Consider the following 16,249-nt stretch of genomic DNA (forward strand, 5'->3'; position numbering starts at 1 on the left):
TTTAGAGGGAATAATATGATATTAGTGATTTGTTTAAAATAGCTGGGTAAATAAATTTGTAACAAGAATTAAATGAAGCAATTGTAGCAAAAGATTGAAAACTATTGAATCTGGGTGATGTTTATAAGGGGAAGAGTTCATTGCACTATGGTCTCTGATTGAATATTTGCATAATAACAAGTTCCAAAAATTTACCTAACGAAAATATGCATGTAAAATGTTTGGGATATAAAAGTTCACAAATGGCTTTGGCAGCAGACATCTGGTGGCCAGTGTGAACCCCTGTTCTACCATTTACAAGTTGTATGACCTTAGGATTAATCCTTCTAGGCCTCAGTTTCCTTATCTGTAAATTCAGGGAAAATAAGAATATTTACCTCCTAGAATCATTGTTAGGATTAAACGAGATAATTCATATAAAGCCTAGTACACAATAAGTACTCAACAAATGTCAGCCATTATTGTCATTAATGATCACAGTATTCATAATTATTAAAAATATAAGTAGAACAGGATTATCTTATATTTACACAGCATTTGAACATACAACCAAGTGCTTTCAAATACATTTGTTTATCTCATTAATAATAATATATTCTGTTTTAATAGAATACATTTAAAATGTCTAGATTCTGTGGCACTTGGGTTGTTTTGATTACCTGAGCATTTTAATTAGCAGGCATTTATTTTGGATAAGTTATATGGATAAATTATTAATTTTTAAAGGAGTAGAATGAAGTACTGAACATAAATAGGCTGTGTTATATAGTTTAGAAATTTATGGGTTCTTGCTGATCCTCACTATCACTAGCATCCACTAGAGCACAACTAATTTCGACTATTTGAACTTTCCAGTTGTTAAGATTTTTCATAAGCAGGGTCTTCTTATAGCCAATAGATACTATGTCTCTAATACATATAGAGATAAACCCTCATTGATAAGCAACTGTGGTGATTACAGGATTATTAAAGCTTTCAAATTCTGAAGAGAGAGCTTAAGAAGACAAATGAGAACATTCGTCATTAAAGAGGTGGCTCTACAAAGCTGACATCAGTCTTCAAAGGCAGGATAAATTTACTTTGTTTTTTGCTTTCGGTGTATCTGTAAACATAGAATCCAAATATTACAACCTGATCAGGGTCACGCTTTGGAAATGCAGTGAAGGCTCGTGATCAACTAATTTGATAATGGCAAAGAGAAAGGAGTTCACTAGGACCTGAGGGGCCGGGAGTGAACAAGTGAAACTCGACCTTGTTCAGCCTCCCCAGTCACAAATATACGCAACCTATGGGGGTGGGGGGGAAGACTGTAAAGTTTAAAGGGAGTTTTGATATACTTTTCAAAACTTTGTCAGCAACCACATCTTATAACACTATAGATGACAATATCAATAGGTCTTGGCAAACAAATCTACATGAGCTAAATCCCCCTTGGCTCAAAACATTCCTATAATTTTCCTTTATACAGAAGAGTAGTTTAATAAAAACAGATAAAATCCTTAGAGTGATATAGACATCCCTTCTAAATGCTCCTATAGCATTCCATATTTCCCCTCTATTAAATAACACCACAATCAACAACATAATTGCTGCATTTATTAGATTTTAAGTTTCTCAAGAGAAGAAAATATATCCTCTGTTTTGTATTCTCTTTGCCTAGTATATGCCTGGTATATTTGAACAGAAAAAATGTTAATTAATTCTTCACAATAATGATGTACTGTCGTTTGAATATGGAGATGACACTACCAACCCATCACTAGATTGACATGTGCTTTGCATATTGAAAGATGTGTACTTTGCCCCTCTCACTTTCTTGTCTTCTTCTCCTTGGATTCAACTGCACACATTTTCAAGGTAACTGATTGACCAAGGAGTGTAATCTATAGCCATAAGGTAAGTCTAAGTATTCAGTGCACACAATAGAAACCATCTATTTTTAAAAAGTAAATTGAAATTATAATGAATAGCACAACCAAACTGGGAGAGAGGCATTTATATTGATTTCTGTATTAGTTTCTAAACTTTTTTGACTGCAGTCGCATTAAGAAATACATTTTTCATCATACCCATCCCTTACATATATACATTACATATACCTATGTAATATATATATAAACCATGGAAAAAACTCACAAATCAATACCACTACATACGATACACTTATATAATAATATAAATAATAAAAATACTGGTCATGATCCATTAAATAAAGTACACCATCCCCTGGTGGTTTGAAATCCATAGTTTGAAACACACTTAAAAGGTTTATTCTTTTATAATAATCCCAGCAGTTTATAATTTTTTCTTATTATTCTCCTTGAGGTCTTTTTAACAATCCCAAATCCTATGTATCCTCAATCCTTGCTAACTTTCTTCTCTTGCACAAAAATTCCAACATTCTCTGCATTTTGAATGTCTACTTTCTGCATCTGAGGATGCACAGATGACAACACCTTATGGATTGACATGGCTACTCTCTCTAATTGTTTTTGGCTCTTTCCTCAATCAGCATGGACTCAAATCAACTAGTGTTTGGCTCTTGGAAGCACATGGGGAGTAGTAATCATGCCAATGGGCAGCAAGATGACAATATAGCCTTGTGTTGGCAGAATCTATTGTTCGTGATTACCATAAAGGTGGAATTTAAAGAATGTCATGCCCTTTATTTCTAAAAGCTAATGAAACCATGTTGACAGAACTTGTAAAAATGCTGCTATTTGGAGAGACTGTCAAATTTGTGACTTCTACTCCTCAAAAGCACCCCTATTCTTGCCTGCAGTGCATTCATTCTCTTTTGTAGCGCAGTCAATTTCACAATATACACTTGTATCATATTAGCAATGTAATATCAGTCCTCTACTATAGATGTTTGTCTTACCTAAAATCTGTTTTTGTGTTTTCTGTCTTAATACAATGCCATGTTTTACTATTATAACCCAAGAGGTTATATGAATATGAATTCTATATGAATAGAAAGAAAATTCATTGTATTATACACAAAGTAATTACATTTGAGACTATTAGAGTGACACAGCATCTACTGTGAAAAATGTCAGTCAACAATGTGCGTGACAAATTGAGACTGAGTGTTTTCTCAGCTTCCGCAAATATACTAACTCTAACATCTTAAAATAACAACAAAGTTCTAGCATGCTGGTGAGTCAGATTCTCTCAGTGAATTAATTGTCCCATAATGCTTAAATTCTTCTCCTTTGAAGGAGTAAACATGATTTTTAAAAATCTTGAGTTTTAGAGAGAAATCTAGAAATCTTAATTGAATGTGGATAAATTATTTTTTGTAATTTGGTTGTATTCTAGCATTTGAATTAATCAAATTTTGGCAAATCCTACCTTTCTGGAGCTAAAAGTCTTGTCTGATGCCTATTGTTATCTTTTTCTTGTACCTAAACTTTTCTCCCAAAAGTGAAATTATAGGAAAGTAAGGCTCATTTTCAACATTTGATAAAATTCTGTACCTGATACTAACATAATTTTAGTGTCCCCCCCCTCATAATTTTGTATTTATTTGTCTTCTATTTATATCAGTGGTTCTCAACCAGGGGTGATTTTGTCCTTCCCTGCTCTCTCAGCAAATATTTGGCCATGTCTAAAGACATTTTTGATTGTCATGACTCAAGCGGTGGGTGGGGGACTATGCTACTGGCATCTAGTGGTGTGACATAATGGGAAATATATATTTGACCTTTGTCCCTGGTTCCTTGCACATAGCTCCTAGAACTCTTGGAGTCTCTGGGGTGACAAGTGTGTCCTTGGCATGCTAATGAGATGACGGGTGGCTGGAGGCCCCTAGATAGCTTCAGGAGGGAGGCTGGTCACCAGAAAAAGCAAGGCATGATTAGAGGTTTGGAACTTCTAGCCCCACCCCCCAACCTCTGGGGAGGGGTGAAGGACTGGAGGTTGAGTTCAATCACCAATGGCCAATGATTTAATCAGTTCTGCCTACATAATGAAACCTACATAAAAACTCCAAAACAATGGGGTTAGGAGAGCTTCAGGGTGATGAATACATTAAGGGGCTGGGAGGCTGCTGTGCCTGGAGAGGGCATGGAAGTTCTGCACCCACCAACCCATACCTTGCCCTACATAGCTCTTTCATTTGGCTGTTCTTGAGTTGCATCCTTCATGATAAACTGGTAATGGTAAGTAAACTGTTTTCCTGACTTCTGTGAGCCATTCTAGCAAATTTTAGAACCTGAAGAAGGGGTTGTGGGAACCCAAGATTTATAACCAGTTGGTCAGAAGCATAAGTAGCAACCTGGGACTGGTGACTGGCATCTGAAGTGAGGGCAGTCTTGTGAGACAGAGCACTTAACTTGTGGGGTCTACACTAACTCAGGTAGTTAGTGTCAGAACTGAGTTGTAGGACATTCAGTTGGCATCCAGAGAGTTGGAGAACTGGTTGTTGGTGTGGAAAAACCCCACTCATTTGGTGTCAGAAATGTTGTGAGTAAACAGCTCAGAAGTGGGGAAAGGTCAGTGATGCTACTAAGCATCCTATGATGCACAAGACAGCCCACCACAACAAAGAATTATCCAGCCTCAAGTGTCAATAGTACTAAGGTTGAAAAACTCTTATTGATATATATAGCTGTGTAATATTTCCAAGATTACAAAACAGTAAAAGTCTGAGGCTCATAAAACAAGTTTATGATTAAATTGATCTAGGTATAATGTTTACACAGCTATTAAAATGATAAGGTGGAGACTATAGTTAAACAATGACACATCTAGAAGGAAATTTAGAATGTATATGTTAAATAATGTAGTATAATATCTGACAATAGCAGTCTAATTCTTAAGTACTCTGTACTAATCACAGCATCAGAAATTACTTATGAAATCATAGATTGAACCATATGAAATTGCCATTGCAGTGGTCTAAAAGTGGTCAAATATTGGCAGTTTCATATGGTCCAATCTAATGAAATGAATTTCTTAGTATGCCTTGCCTTTGTTCATACTAAGAAACAGTGAGGTAAGATCTTTCTGTTTTTGACCAACATCTTTTTGTTGTTGGGAATATTTATGTTTTTTGACTAAGAAGTATTTTTACCTGACTTTTATGATTTCTTACTGTGGCTCATGAATGTAATAAACAGTTGAAAATATAAGCTAGAATAACATACCCTGTTTAATGCAATTATTTTATCTTTGGTTTTTAAAAATGAGATATGGAAACCGCATTTTGATGAGTGATTAAATGTTTCTCTACACTCATGTTTCCTTGCACTCCCTCCCTGCTCCTCTATAGAGATTGTCATGTAAAGTTATTGTTGTGATCACTTATTTCAGTGTAGAAGGGAATGTTAATTGATGTGTATGTCAACAGCTTTCCAAAGTGGAGGCTTCATTACTCTTCTAGTTCATGTCATCACTCAAAAACAAATCTGTCATTTGGCCTGTTTATAAAGGTGTCATCTCTTCAATGGCCTTTTTTATATTAAGGCAACTTTTTGGAGCCCATTTGAAATGAGGAATTGTTATGTAAACTAAAACATATTCTTCATCATTAATTTAACTGTTCAAGTAATATAATAAAGGTAAGAGGCTTGAGAGGAAATACCATGAGCCCCAAGCAGAGGAGTTTCCAAAATTAATCTGCTTACTAGCGTGATGAGCAAGGAAACTTGATATGGGAGAACAGCTCCTTGAACAAAATTATTTTCAGTAAAATGTAAGTTTTACCAAATTGCGATATTTTGATAAGCCAGTTTTACTAGCATAAGCACACTGTGCTTAAAAAAAATTCAGGGTCATTTTAACAAAAAACTTAGAAAAACTAATGCGGAATTGCTTATAGACCCAAGGAGTCATATTTTCCAAGTTCTTAAACTGAAAGTGGTCTTAAATTCATAATTATAGGAAGCTGCTTTATCTCCCTCTCAAGGATATTAGGATCATTATTACTCATACTTATCTAGGTTGTCTAAAATGTTTGAACTATCTCTGAATGTGAGAGTAATGGCTTTTGTTTTATATCCCTGCATGTCTAGTATACTAGGGAATAGGCTCGTTGCCTGAAGTAATTAATATAGTTTGTAAAGTTGACTAATATTTGCAATTTATGCATTGGAGGAAACTGGTGTGATACACGCACACGGCTATGAGCAACGGCCATGCTTCACTTCTGTGATAGCTCATCTTCCTCAAATAACAATTTAATGATGTAAATTAACATGATGTATTATGCTCATTGTTACAATGAACATAATGCTGCCATTTTAATTATTTAAAAATCATTTCTTTCTGAAAGGATTCATGGGAGAAATGTGGGTATAACCTTCCCAGTTTCAAAGGTACTCTATAATTTTCTAATGGCATTTTATTGAAAGATAGCCTGACATTATCATATCTAAATGTCACATTGGCAAGAAAAAATTGTGTCTATAATGATGAAAATGAAAACTGCTCTGTTTCTAAAGGCTAATTTATTTAACTACTATGAGTTATCAAAATGTACCTCAAGCAAAACTGCATGATTTTTGATTTAAATATTTTGAATAAAGTAAGCATTAACAGCAATACTTTCAGATCCGAAGAGGAAAGAAATATAACTTAGTGACTTTTGTTAAAATATAGACCCACAAATTATTCCACGATCCTTGAGAGTCTGTTTCCTATTGACAACCACAAAGATGTCATTATAAATTTAGAAAACAGCGCAGGTAAAAATATTGTTTATATAAAAGGGCATTATGCTTCTAAAAGAATAGCTTGTTAACTTCCACATTCTAAGCATTTAAACTAGAAAGGATTTCAAGACTATCATTTTTACAGATTAGGAAACAGGACCAGAGGTGCTAGGTGCTAGGCTCTAGACCTTGTGCTCAAAGTCACATGGAGAAGTTAGTGTCAGTGCTGTGACTAAGGCCCAGGTCTCCCAACCCCAAGGTAACATTCCTCTTGCTATGTGAATATGGCCTTGCCAGAGGGAGCTCTTTCAGCACTGAGCATTAGCCTTGCTTTCACTAGATTCAAAAGTTTTCTTTCTATAATGGCCCAAATTTACGCGTAAAGCAGGATTAGAATTAGGCTATATGCTACCTCCCTCCAGTGAGAGAGACTGCCTTCACTGAAGAAGAAAAGGTATTTTAAACAAATATTATTATTTTTCAATTGAAACTGCTGAGGGATCTATTACTAAGAGTATTACTAGATATTATTAATTTCTGCTGTTTAAAAAGTATCATATCACAACAGGCTCTAGGATGTCAGCATACCCAAAAGACCCTTGCTTTGGGTTGCTCTCTTTTCTATGGAAGTTTGGGGCTCTGGAAAGGCCAACCTAATTGCCATATGGGACCAAATTACCCTTAGGATTTAAAGAGCTCTTGATGTTTTGAAAGTAATTTCCAATTGTTGTTATCTAATATGACAACACTGGAAAGGAATCATCCTTGCCTTTTCAGAAGAAGGAAACAGAGTCAATAACAAAATGGCTTCTCTGCATCCACCAAGCAAGTCAGCAGCACGAGAATTTTCAATTATCTTTAGTCCTCTGCTCTGTCAACTAGAAAAGGTTGCATGCAAGGACATACTGGGATTCACCTTTATAAAGTCTTGCTACCTAGGGAGTCTTAAAAATAAGCGCTGTGGAGAAGAAATTAGCAAATGGCCTTTAAGAGTTTTAAAGTTTTTAATGAAACAGAAAAAAAATACTCCTACCCAAGGCCATGTGGTTTTATCCTGAAAATCATTTTTCAGAGCCACCAAATCTGCCTCACTGCACTTGCAAGAGAAATCGACTTTGATGCTCTCTGTAGTCACAAGTCACAGCGAAGTATTAATCTGTTAGCATTGGTGGCCTTAGAAACTCTTCCATACCTCTTCCCAGCCTGATTACATGTACTGGCATTTGAAAAGCAAACAGCTCTTGCACAGCTGAAAGCCAACTTATTAGTTCAGGGCCAATTGCTGCCAATGTTTCAAGTCTCTTATGCTTTGTCCCGCAATAAAATGGAAAACAATTTTTATTGCCCAGAGAACGGGACTGTCTTCTGACTACTCAACCCTAGAAGTGGTCAGCAAGTTCTAATTCTGGTTGGAGGGCTATTTCATAATGCCATTCTCAGTGTTCTTTCTATTTAATTGGCATATAGTTCCCATTTTGGAACAGGATATCGCTCACTTGAATTCTTTCCATAGGGGGAAAAACAATTTTCCAGGCTCATTTCCCTGAGAATTGCTTAGATCAAGACCAAGTTGGTTTAAGTAAATTGTTGATAAGATTGTGGGAATACTAAGATCTTTACTCTAAAATTCCTGGCAGAAAAACACTAATAAGAAAGGCCAAAATTTCAAAGTCAGGGTGTTCAAAAGAGCAACCTCATGTGTATTTGATTGTGCATTTAAAATCTCATGTTTGTTAGACGCTAGATGACCCTGGGGCATTTAGGAAGATGTTACCAAACAATGCAGACCTCTGTTCTGATTTGCGCAGCCTCGTGTGTTTTGAGACGCGTTTGACGAGTGAATTTTCAAAGGCTTGAGCAACATCCCTCTGAGTGCCAAAGAGCATAAAGCAACCACCCCATGACAAGCAGAGTGAGCAACTAAAGGATTGTCTCTGCTAATGAAACGTAATGAGAGAACATCTTTTATTGCTGTCACATCGTGCCAAACAACGAGGCTCGGCACCAAAAGTAATCCTGAAAATATCACACAGACTAAATTGTTCCTTTGCAAACGAACTTGTAAACAGAAAGGGAGTTTTAAATCAATGAGGACTAATTATGGAAATAGGAGTAAAATTTTTATTTGGACTAAATGGAGAGGCCAAAAGAGTGGTCTGTATGCAGGCAATATTCTCTATCGTTCTTGCAAAGAGTCGGAGGATGTGACCGTGGCCCTTTATTGTTTAGGGACAATAAGCCAGAGTCAACCATGGTGCTCTAATGTTTTGTGTATCACTCTTTTCTTGTAACTGATAATGGCCCTGGTTTGTGTTCTAGCCTTATTTCTGGCTTCCTACCATAGTTTCATCTTTCTTGTTTACTTTTAATTCTTCTTTCTGTATTATGTGACTCTATTATGGAAGTCATTTTTCCCAGGACAAGGCAGAGAATAAGTGGATATATAGATACACATGGTGAGGGGAGTAGGGCAGGACAAAATGGTGATTCCGAGGTGGGTCTTTAAGTCGTCGGCCAATTTGTGCCTCCTTGCCCAGTGTCCCTCTTTCTTCTTTGTGCCCAGAGGAAGGCTCATGTTTTTCTCTGGAGGAAAAAGAGCTTATGTGCAAATTTATGCTATGATGTTAGGGAAAAAATTTTAATTCCTCTTAGGAGAATTTTTAATTTTTACAGATTCTTTAGAGAGAGGACAACATTTAAACCTAAAAGAATATTACCTAATGTAAGACAGAAAAATGAAAACCTTCCTGACTAAGAAATCACATCATAAAGTGTTATAAACCTTACCCGTGGAGATGGTCTGACTTTTCCTTGAAGAGGTGTGTCTTCATCTATGAAAGTTAAAAGGACCCGAGACTCTCTTGCTTTATCTTAGACTCTCTCAGTCTTATACTCTCTCCTTCTCTACTGGACTTAACATGCTCCCTTCTCTCTCAATATTGAAGATCCATAATCTCCATTACACATTTCTGGCTATTTTATTTGAAATTTCTTATAATTTCGTATAAGCTGACTCATGTTTCTTCAAATCAGATTCATTTTCAGTCCATGTTAGGGGACTCAATCCTTATCACTCCATTCTACGATGAAAACGAACTGTGGTTTGGTAAATCCAATCAGCATTTGTTAACTAACACACTAGAACTCTCAACAACATATAATATCATTGTCTTCTCCCCCATTCTGGAAACATACTGTTCTTGTCTTCTCTGATGTATGTGGTTTTCCTTCTACCTCTTATCTCTCCTTTTCAGTCTTTGTGTGTATGTGTGTATGTGTGTGTGTGTGTGTGTGTGTGTGTGAGAGAGAGAGAGAGAAATCCTTCTTTCTCTGATTTTTATATGTTAAAGTTCCTCAACAATCAATCCTCAGTGCCATTCTCCTCTCATTCTCTTTCTGTCTCAACCACATCTTTAATTACCTTCTACCATCTAAATGTTCATTATTCTCAGATGAATATCATCCACCTCTTCTCTGAGCTCCAGACTTGCCTAACCATGTCTCAAAGGCAGTTCATATTTATCCCGTCCAAAAATCCATTCATGATCACCCCACTCTCCAAACCTGGCAACCATATAATCTTTCCCTATTTGAGGGAATGCCATTGCTTTCCTCTGATTTCCAGACCAAAACTTTTTGCATCTTCTTTGAATTTTCTTCCCTTCATCATGAATATCTATTTCCTTAAGAAGACCTATTGGCTTTGCCACCTAGATATCTCTCAAATGCTTTTCTCTACTCACACTGCCCTCATTCTAGTCCTGTTTACCATCAGCTTTTACCTGCAAAAATATTCTGCTCGTTCTCCTGCTTTCAGGAGGACAAATCACAGAGGAGAGATTGTCCTCCAATCACAGAGGAAAGAGCACCCAATTATAACATAAACCATCTTATCCCATTCTCTAACTTACAAGCCTGAGGTGATTTCCCTAAATCCTTAACATGGCCTACAAAGTCGTACAACATTTGGCCTCTGCCATTCTCTTCTTTCTGATCTCTGTCTTTTACATTCTAGGTTCCAGCCACATTGCTACTTTGGTTCCTTGAATATGTAATGTTGTTTCCTACCTTGGGGGCTTTGTGCATGCTGTTTCTCTGTCTGGAATGCTCTCCACACTTCCTCGTCCAACTAATACCAACTAATTCTCTCCTAGCCAATACCAGTTAATTCTTCAAAATTCAGCTCAAATCTAGTTAAAATGTCACTTCCTCAGGGAAGCCCTCCCAGAATGATTAATGTGTGTCTCTCTCCTCCACTGGACCATAAGCACCATGAAGGCAAGGAGCATGTCTATCTTACTCACTGCTTTATATTAGCATTTTGTAGGCACACAACATAAATGAATAAATGAATACATATAATGAAGTGAACGAACATGGGTGATGCTGGTGCATGAGGGGCTGCTAGTCATTACAGAAAGCCTTTAAATCTATATTCATACCAAGTGACATTGTAGATTAAAAAATACAACTGTACTTATTTGGAGGTTTACATAGATTTTGCCATGAGAAAGAGTTCCTCACTCTTTCAAGAGTTCAAGAGAACAATAGTGAGAATCATCGACTTACATCATAAATAAATGCATTTATGAATCTATATTCATATAGCTGCCAGAGCTTCCCAACTGGAGGGCTTAAAAATGGATCCCTTCAGCCTTCAGAACAGCAGGACAGAGCCTAAGGCAGCTGAACCAGTTGGTACAATATGCTGTACCCATTTTCTATGAGTGACATGACATAAAATAGTTTGGAAAGTACTGCTAGATGGGACCAATTTGAAGGTGTTTTTTGATGTTTCGTGCTGTTGTTTTTTAAAGAAGTGATTGAGATCTTATCTTCAAAAGCACAATGAATTGAATCAACAGGGGTACAACTTGAATCAGTCTAAAACACTAGGTGTCCATTCATTGTTTTATCAGGCCACCATCAAAATGATGTTGATGAAATATATATAATAGTATTATAAATGTTTACAATATGATGGATGCTAAATGGAAAAAAAAGCAGGATATAAAGTTGTAAATGCACTGTAAGTATAACTATAAAACACAGAGATATGTCATAGCAGTTGTGCTTGATTAATTTACACTGTGATTTTTCTTTTCTTTATCTATCTTGCTATATTATTTCTATTAAAGTGAAAATACATATTTTAATAAAAAGTAGACATCACTATAAATAAAACACTGACTGTTTAATATTCCCCTCTGTATGACCATAATCTGGGAATATAGCTGTGGTATACATAAATCACCTTATTAGAGTGCAACTTTTATATGAAAGATTTTTATGATCAAGTATTACAATTAACAAGCTAAGTTGCAGTATATAGCCTTTTTATTCAGAAAAAGCTGTTTTTCCTGTAACTGCTGAGTACAGTATTCAGCAATTAGTATATCAATGATAGCATAACTCGGAAATATTTCATTTAAGAAATAGTCTGTATTCCTATATCAGAAATACTTATAAGGAAATAAAACATTGACTTTTTCTATTTGATATTTCTGTATGGTTGTTTTTTATAAGACAAGGTGTAAATATGGAGATAGGTCTCCCTACCCAAACAGTGATATATCACAATAAGTATCATCACTTATTCTTAGAACTGAAAAGTGAAAATAACCGAGTTACACATCAGTCTCCCCACTAAGCTGCAAGATCCTCAGTATTAGAAAATACGTTTTCATGTGGTATGCACATTGTAAAGCACTATGCCTGACTCATCATAAGTAAATTTCTAAATGTTTATTAAATGAATGAACACATATTCTCAAAGGAAAACAATGTGTACCTTTCATCACACATGCTACTTTCTGTTCTAAATAAGGTTTAATGATCTTTAACTTTGATCTGATATTATCTCTTCTAATGTCTTTGTGATTATAACTTCAAATTTTAAAAAGAGAAGCCCTCAGTGGATAATTAACAGCAATCAAGAGAAGCTTAAACATGCCATAAAGGTAAAGTTTCTGTCAAGAATAATTTTCTTCATAGGAAATATATCTCATGATACAGGCTGAGAGCACATAGCCTGCAAAAGAGGAGCTTTGAGAACCATTTCGCTGGGATATTTCTTTCAAGCCAATGTTTCTGGACCAGCCAGCCAAGCCAAATACCTGCTATGATTTTTTTTCTGAAAGAGATGGTCTGTATATTTTGTGGAATCATTCTGCCACTGAACCAGATTATGCAAACAGCTAATGAGTTGCTCACAATTGAGTCTCTAAATGTCTCAACTGAATCAATCTTTATAGTCAGTCCTACTTTTTTCTCTTTTTACCCAAATACCCAATTTTACCCAAATTGTTGCCAATGCAACAATACCAACAATAATTTCACATGGATAAGTAATATGATCATTTTAGTTGGGTTTTAAGAAATACTAATCTTATCGTCAGTGGATTTTGCAAAATCCACTTAAAAAATTAAAGCTTACACAGTGGAGCCAAATCAACACCTCAGTTTTAAAGGGTACAGATTTTGTGATCTATATAGAAATTAAGAGGCATTAACAGAATTATCCAATTGGGAATTTAGGCCAATTAGAGCCTGTTTTTAGTCCCTGCAATGCTAGCAAACATTATAAGTTTCTTAAATACAAAGCGAAGGCACAATGTACTTAAGGGAAAGAAATCCAATAGAGAGAGACAACAATGCTAACACAAATAGATGTTTAAACTCATTAGTTCAACTAAAAAGCTCTCCCTGGGGAATAATTCACAGTTTGCCTTCTCTGAGTGATAAGACACCTAATTAAAAAGATGCTTCAACTTCTGAAATCTTCAGATATTAATTATTTATTAGAAAGCTATAAAATGCTAACAGTGTAAAAGGTATAACAACACGTCATCCAGCATTTATTTATTTGGTTATTTTGAGGAATAAAAGTTACATTATAAATCTCTCTAGAATTTGGATCAATGGTTTTGGACTTGTTTTCATCAAGCTATTTTCATTTTCTAAATAACAATCAATATTAAGGAATGTGGGCTATGCAGTCATTTGGATTTAGTAATAATTACACAGAAAAATTCAAACTAATCTGTCCCAGCTGATTTATATTCAAGTATAAATATAATGGCTAATTTATAATCTACCAAATTTATGGTTGAAATAACAATAATCTGAACCACTAGACATAGGCAGTCATTTCATTGCCCTTCTTTGTTCTTTAATCATAATTGAACTTTTTTTTTAACTAAATGTTACCATTTTTATAAAAATGATATTTATGTATTTTTCCAGGCTAGGTTTAATTTCATGATATGCTACCAAAGTGGGAGTATTTTGCATACATGAGATTAGAGATTTCTTGCCCAGGTAAGATTAGTTTTACACAATAGATATGCAATAATTGTAAATCCAACCATATATCAAATGCATTGGGGTACAATTCCAATGATTACTTCTAGGAACAATATCATTCACTTTTACAGCCCTTTATATAACTTGCAGTCTTTTTATATATTCCCATCAATTAAGTCTCAAAAATACGATTTTAAAGGTAAGATAATGAGATTGAGAGACAGGTGTTAAGAGTCATGACCAAGATCACTTGGCTGAGAATGACAAAGCCAGGAGCAGAACCCGAGGTATCTGGCCCTCCTTCAGGGTCATAATTTTCATACTGAATGATTCTCTTCTAATATGAAGAAATGTTGCCATACTTACCTCCTAACTGTCTGAATCTGACCGTCAGAGTATTTGCTTTCTTACTACCTTTAGTTGAAGCACATGCAAGTGAACCCATGAATGACTAGAATTCATGAGGTACACTCAGTTATTTTCACAAAGCCAATAGTACATTGAGAGGGATATGACTAATTCACATCACTTTCCCATCACTCATCAATTTTAAGCCTATGACAGGCCTCAACTTTGGGTAGAGTAAATGGGAGTTATGCAAAAACTTTCATTAGAGAATTTGTCTCAAGTTTAACAGGGTAACAGAAATAGATCACAGAATACATTAGTTTAAAAGACCTTTGACTTTTTCTGGTAACTCGAAGAATCTTTAGATAGTTGCTCAGGAGGATTTTAGATGAATTTGAAAAATTACATATAATATGTATATGTATAAAATGACCCATGGTAATCTTAATTTAATATATATATTTAAGAAAAAATATGCTAACAAATTATAAATACTAGTTTTTATATAGCAAGAAAATGCCCTTCCACAAATAAAGTCAAATGATAACAAAGGGAGTTTTATAACTTTTAAAGCTAAGGTACCTTAAATGTCCCTCTCTGCCATCTCAGTGGGATTGGTGCTAATACCAGAAACGAAAGTATAATTTAGCATTAATGTACGTTTTAACCTATTGTAGAAAACCAGAAAAATTAATGACAATAACCCACGGTATAGGCAATATCGATGAGTGTGTGGAGTTTGGTATTACAACAGGCCAGTGTAATTTCCTGAGCAAATCTTGGCAGAGGCACTGCTGACATTTGACCTCAGGATGTAAGTCTGTCCCTCCAAAGAGCAGAGGGAACAAAAGCATACTATATAAAGATGACATTCTGAATATATTTATACAGCTTTGAAAATAATGGAATTTTACCAGGTCAACATGAATTATAGTCTCTAATTTTTTAGTTCTAGACCAAATGTTTAATCTTCATAGGTTCTCAAGGCAAAAGAAATTATTTATTTCCTTCGCTTTTTAGCTTACTATAAAACCAACCAATCAAATTCTGGCCCTGAATTACCTATTTACCAATAAATTTTGTCAATTTAATCTTTCAGGGATCCTCTATGATTGCAAATACTAAATTGTTTTTACTTAAATTATTGCATTAGGGGAAAGAAGGAAGGATTATATAGATTATATTATTTTTAAAGTACCCTAAAAATTTTGCAGAAAAAGCCAATCTCAAATTACTTCAAAAAATACTCAAATCTTTGTCAAAAAAATTAAACCTTTTAAAGTAAATTATTCTTGTAGATAAAATTGTATTTTGTTGTACAAAAATGATGATTAATGGGATTTTTACTATCTCATATCATTCTGACAATTTAGTGTCATTGAAATTCAATGTAAAGCAACAAAGTATTCATACAGGGAAATATTTCTTATTATTTTTTCTACAATTTCACAAACAACTATGGAACACAACTACCATTCATTCAGAAAGCATATTCAGTGGGAGAAATAATATGTTTACATTCAATTGTTATATTGGATTTTAAACTAACCATTTTCCCTTGTTGAGACGGTTTTCCTTATAAAATTAAGGTTTCATGTTTAAGATACATAGTTACTAAGTAAGCATACTATGTAACAATTACCTTGAATAGTTTGCTTCTTTTTCCTCTTAAATAATTAGTTTCTTCCAGTCAGAGTGTTGGGCTTCGTTAAGTCCAACCAAATATTTGCTCTTATTTCTATTTAAAACCAATTTTTAAAAATCAAGATTAAGCTCAAAGAAAAAAATGTCACTTACTTTGCTTTAGCTTCCGCATCCTCATACGCTTTGTTAGAAACATCATCCAATCCCCCAATCAAATGCTTGAAAGAGCTGTCAGAGGAAGAGCAGTCATTAGAATAAATCCTTCAGAAAGTTGTGACAATGACAGCCTAATCAAT

General features: G+C 34.9%; 1 protein-coding gene across 2 annotated transcripts in view; it reads right to left on the reverse strand.

Moving 5' to 3' along the window:
- Positions 1-16,249, reverse strand: part of PRKG1 (protein kinase cGMP-dependent 1) — a 1,223,752-nt gene that overhangs the window by 104,744 nt on the left and 1,102,759 nt on the right. For both annotated transcript variants that reach the window (XM_004440002.3, XM_004440001.3), the window contains exon 9: positions 16,107-16,181. In XM_004440002.3, the coding sequence (XP_004440059.2) occupies positions 16,107-16,181 (75 nt within the window). The remainder of the gene's footprint in view (positions 1-16,106; positions 16,182-16,249) is intronic.

Source organism: Ceratotherium simum, chromosome 6 (genome assembly GCF_057802395.1).
Source record: "Ceratotherium simum simum isolate JZ-2026a chromosome 6, ASM5780239v1, whole genome shotgun sequence".
Lineage (NCBI taxonomy): Eukaryota > Metazoa > Chordata > Mammalia > Perissodactyla > Rhinocerotidae > Ceratotherium > Ceratotherium simum.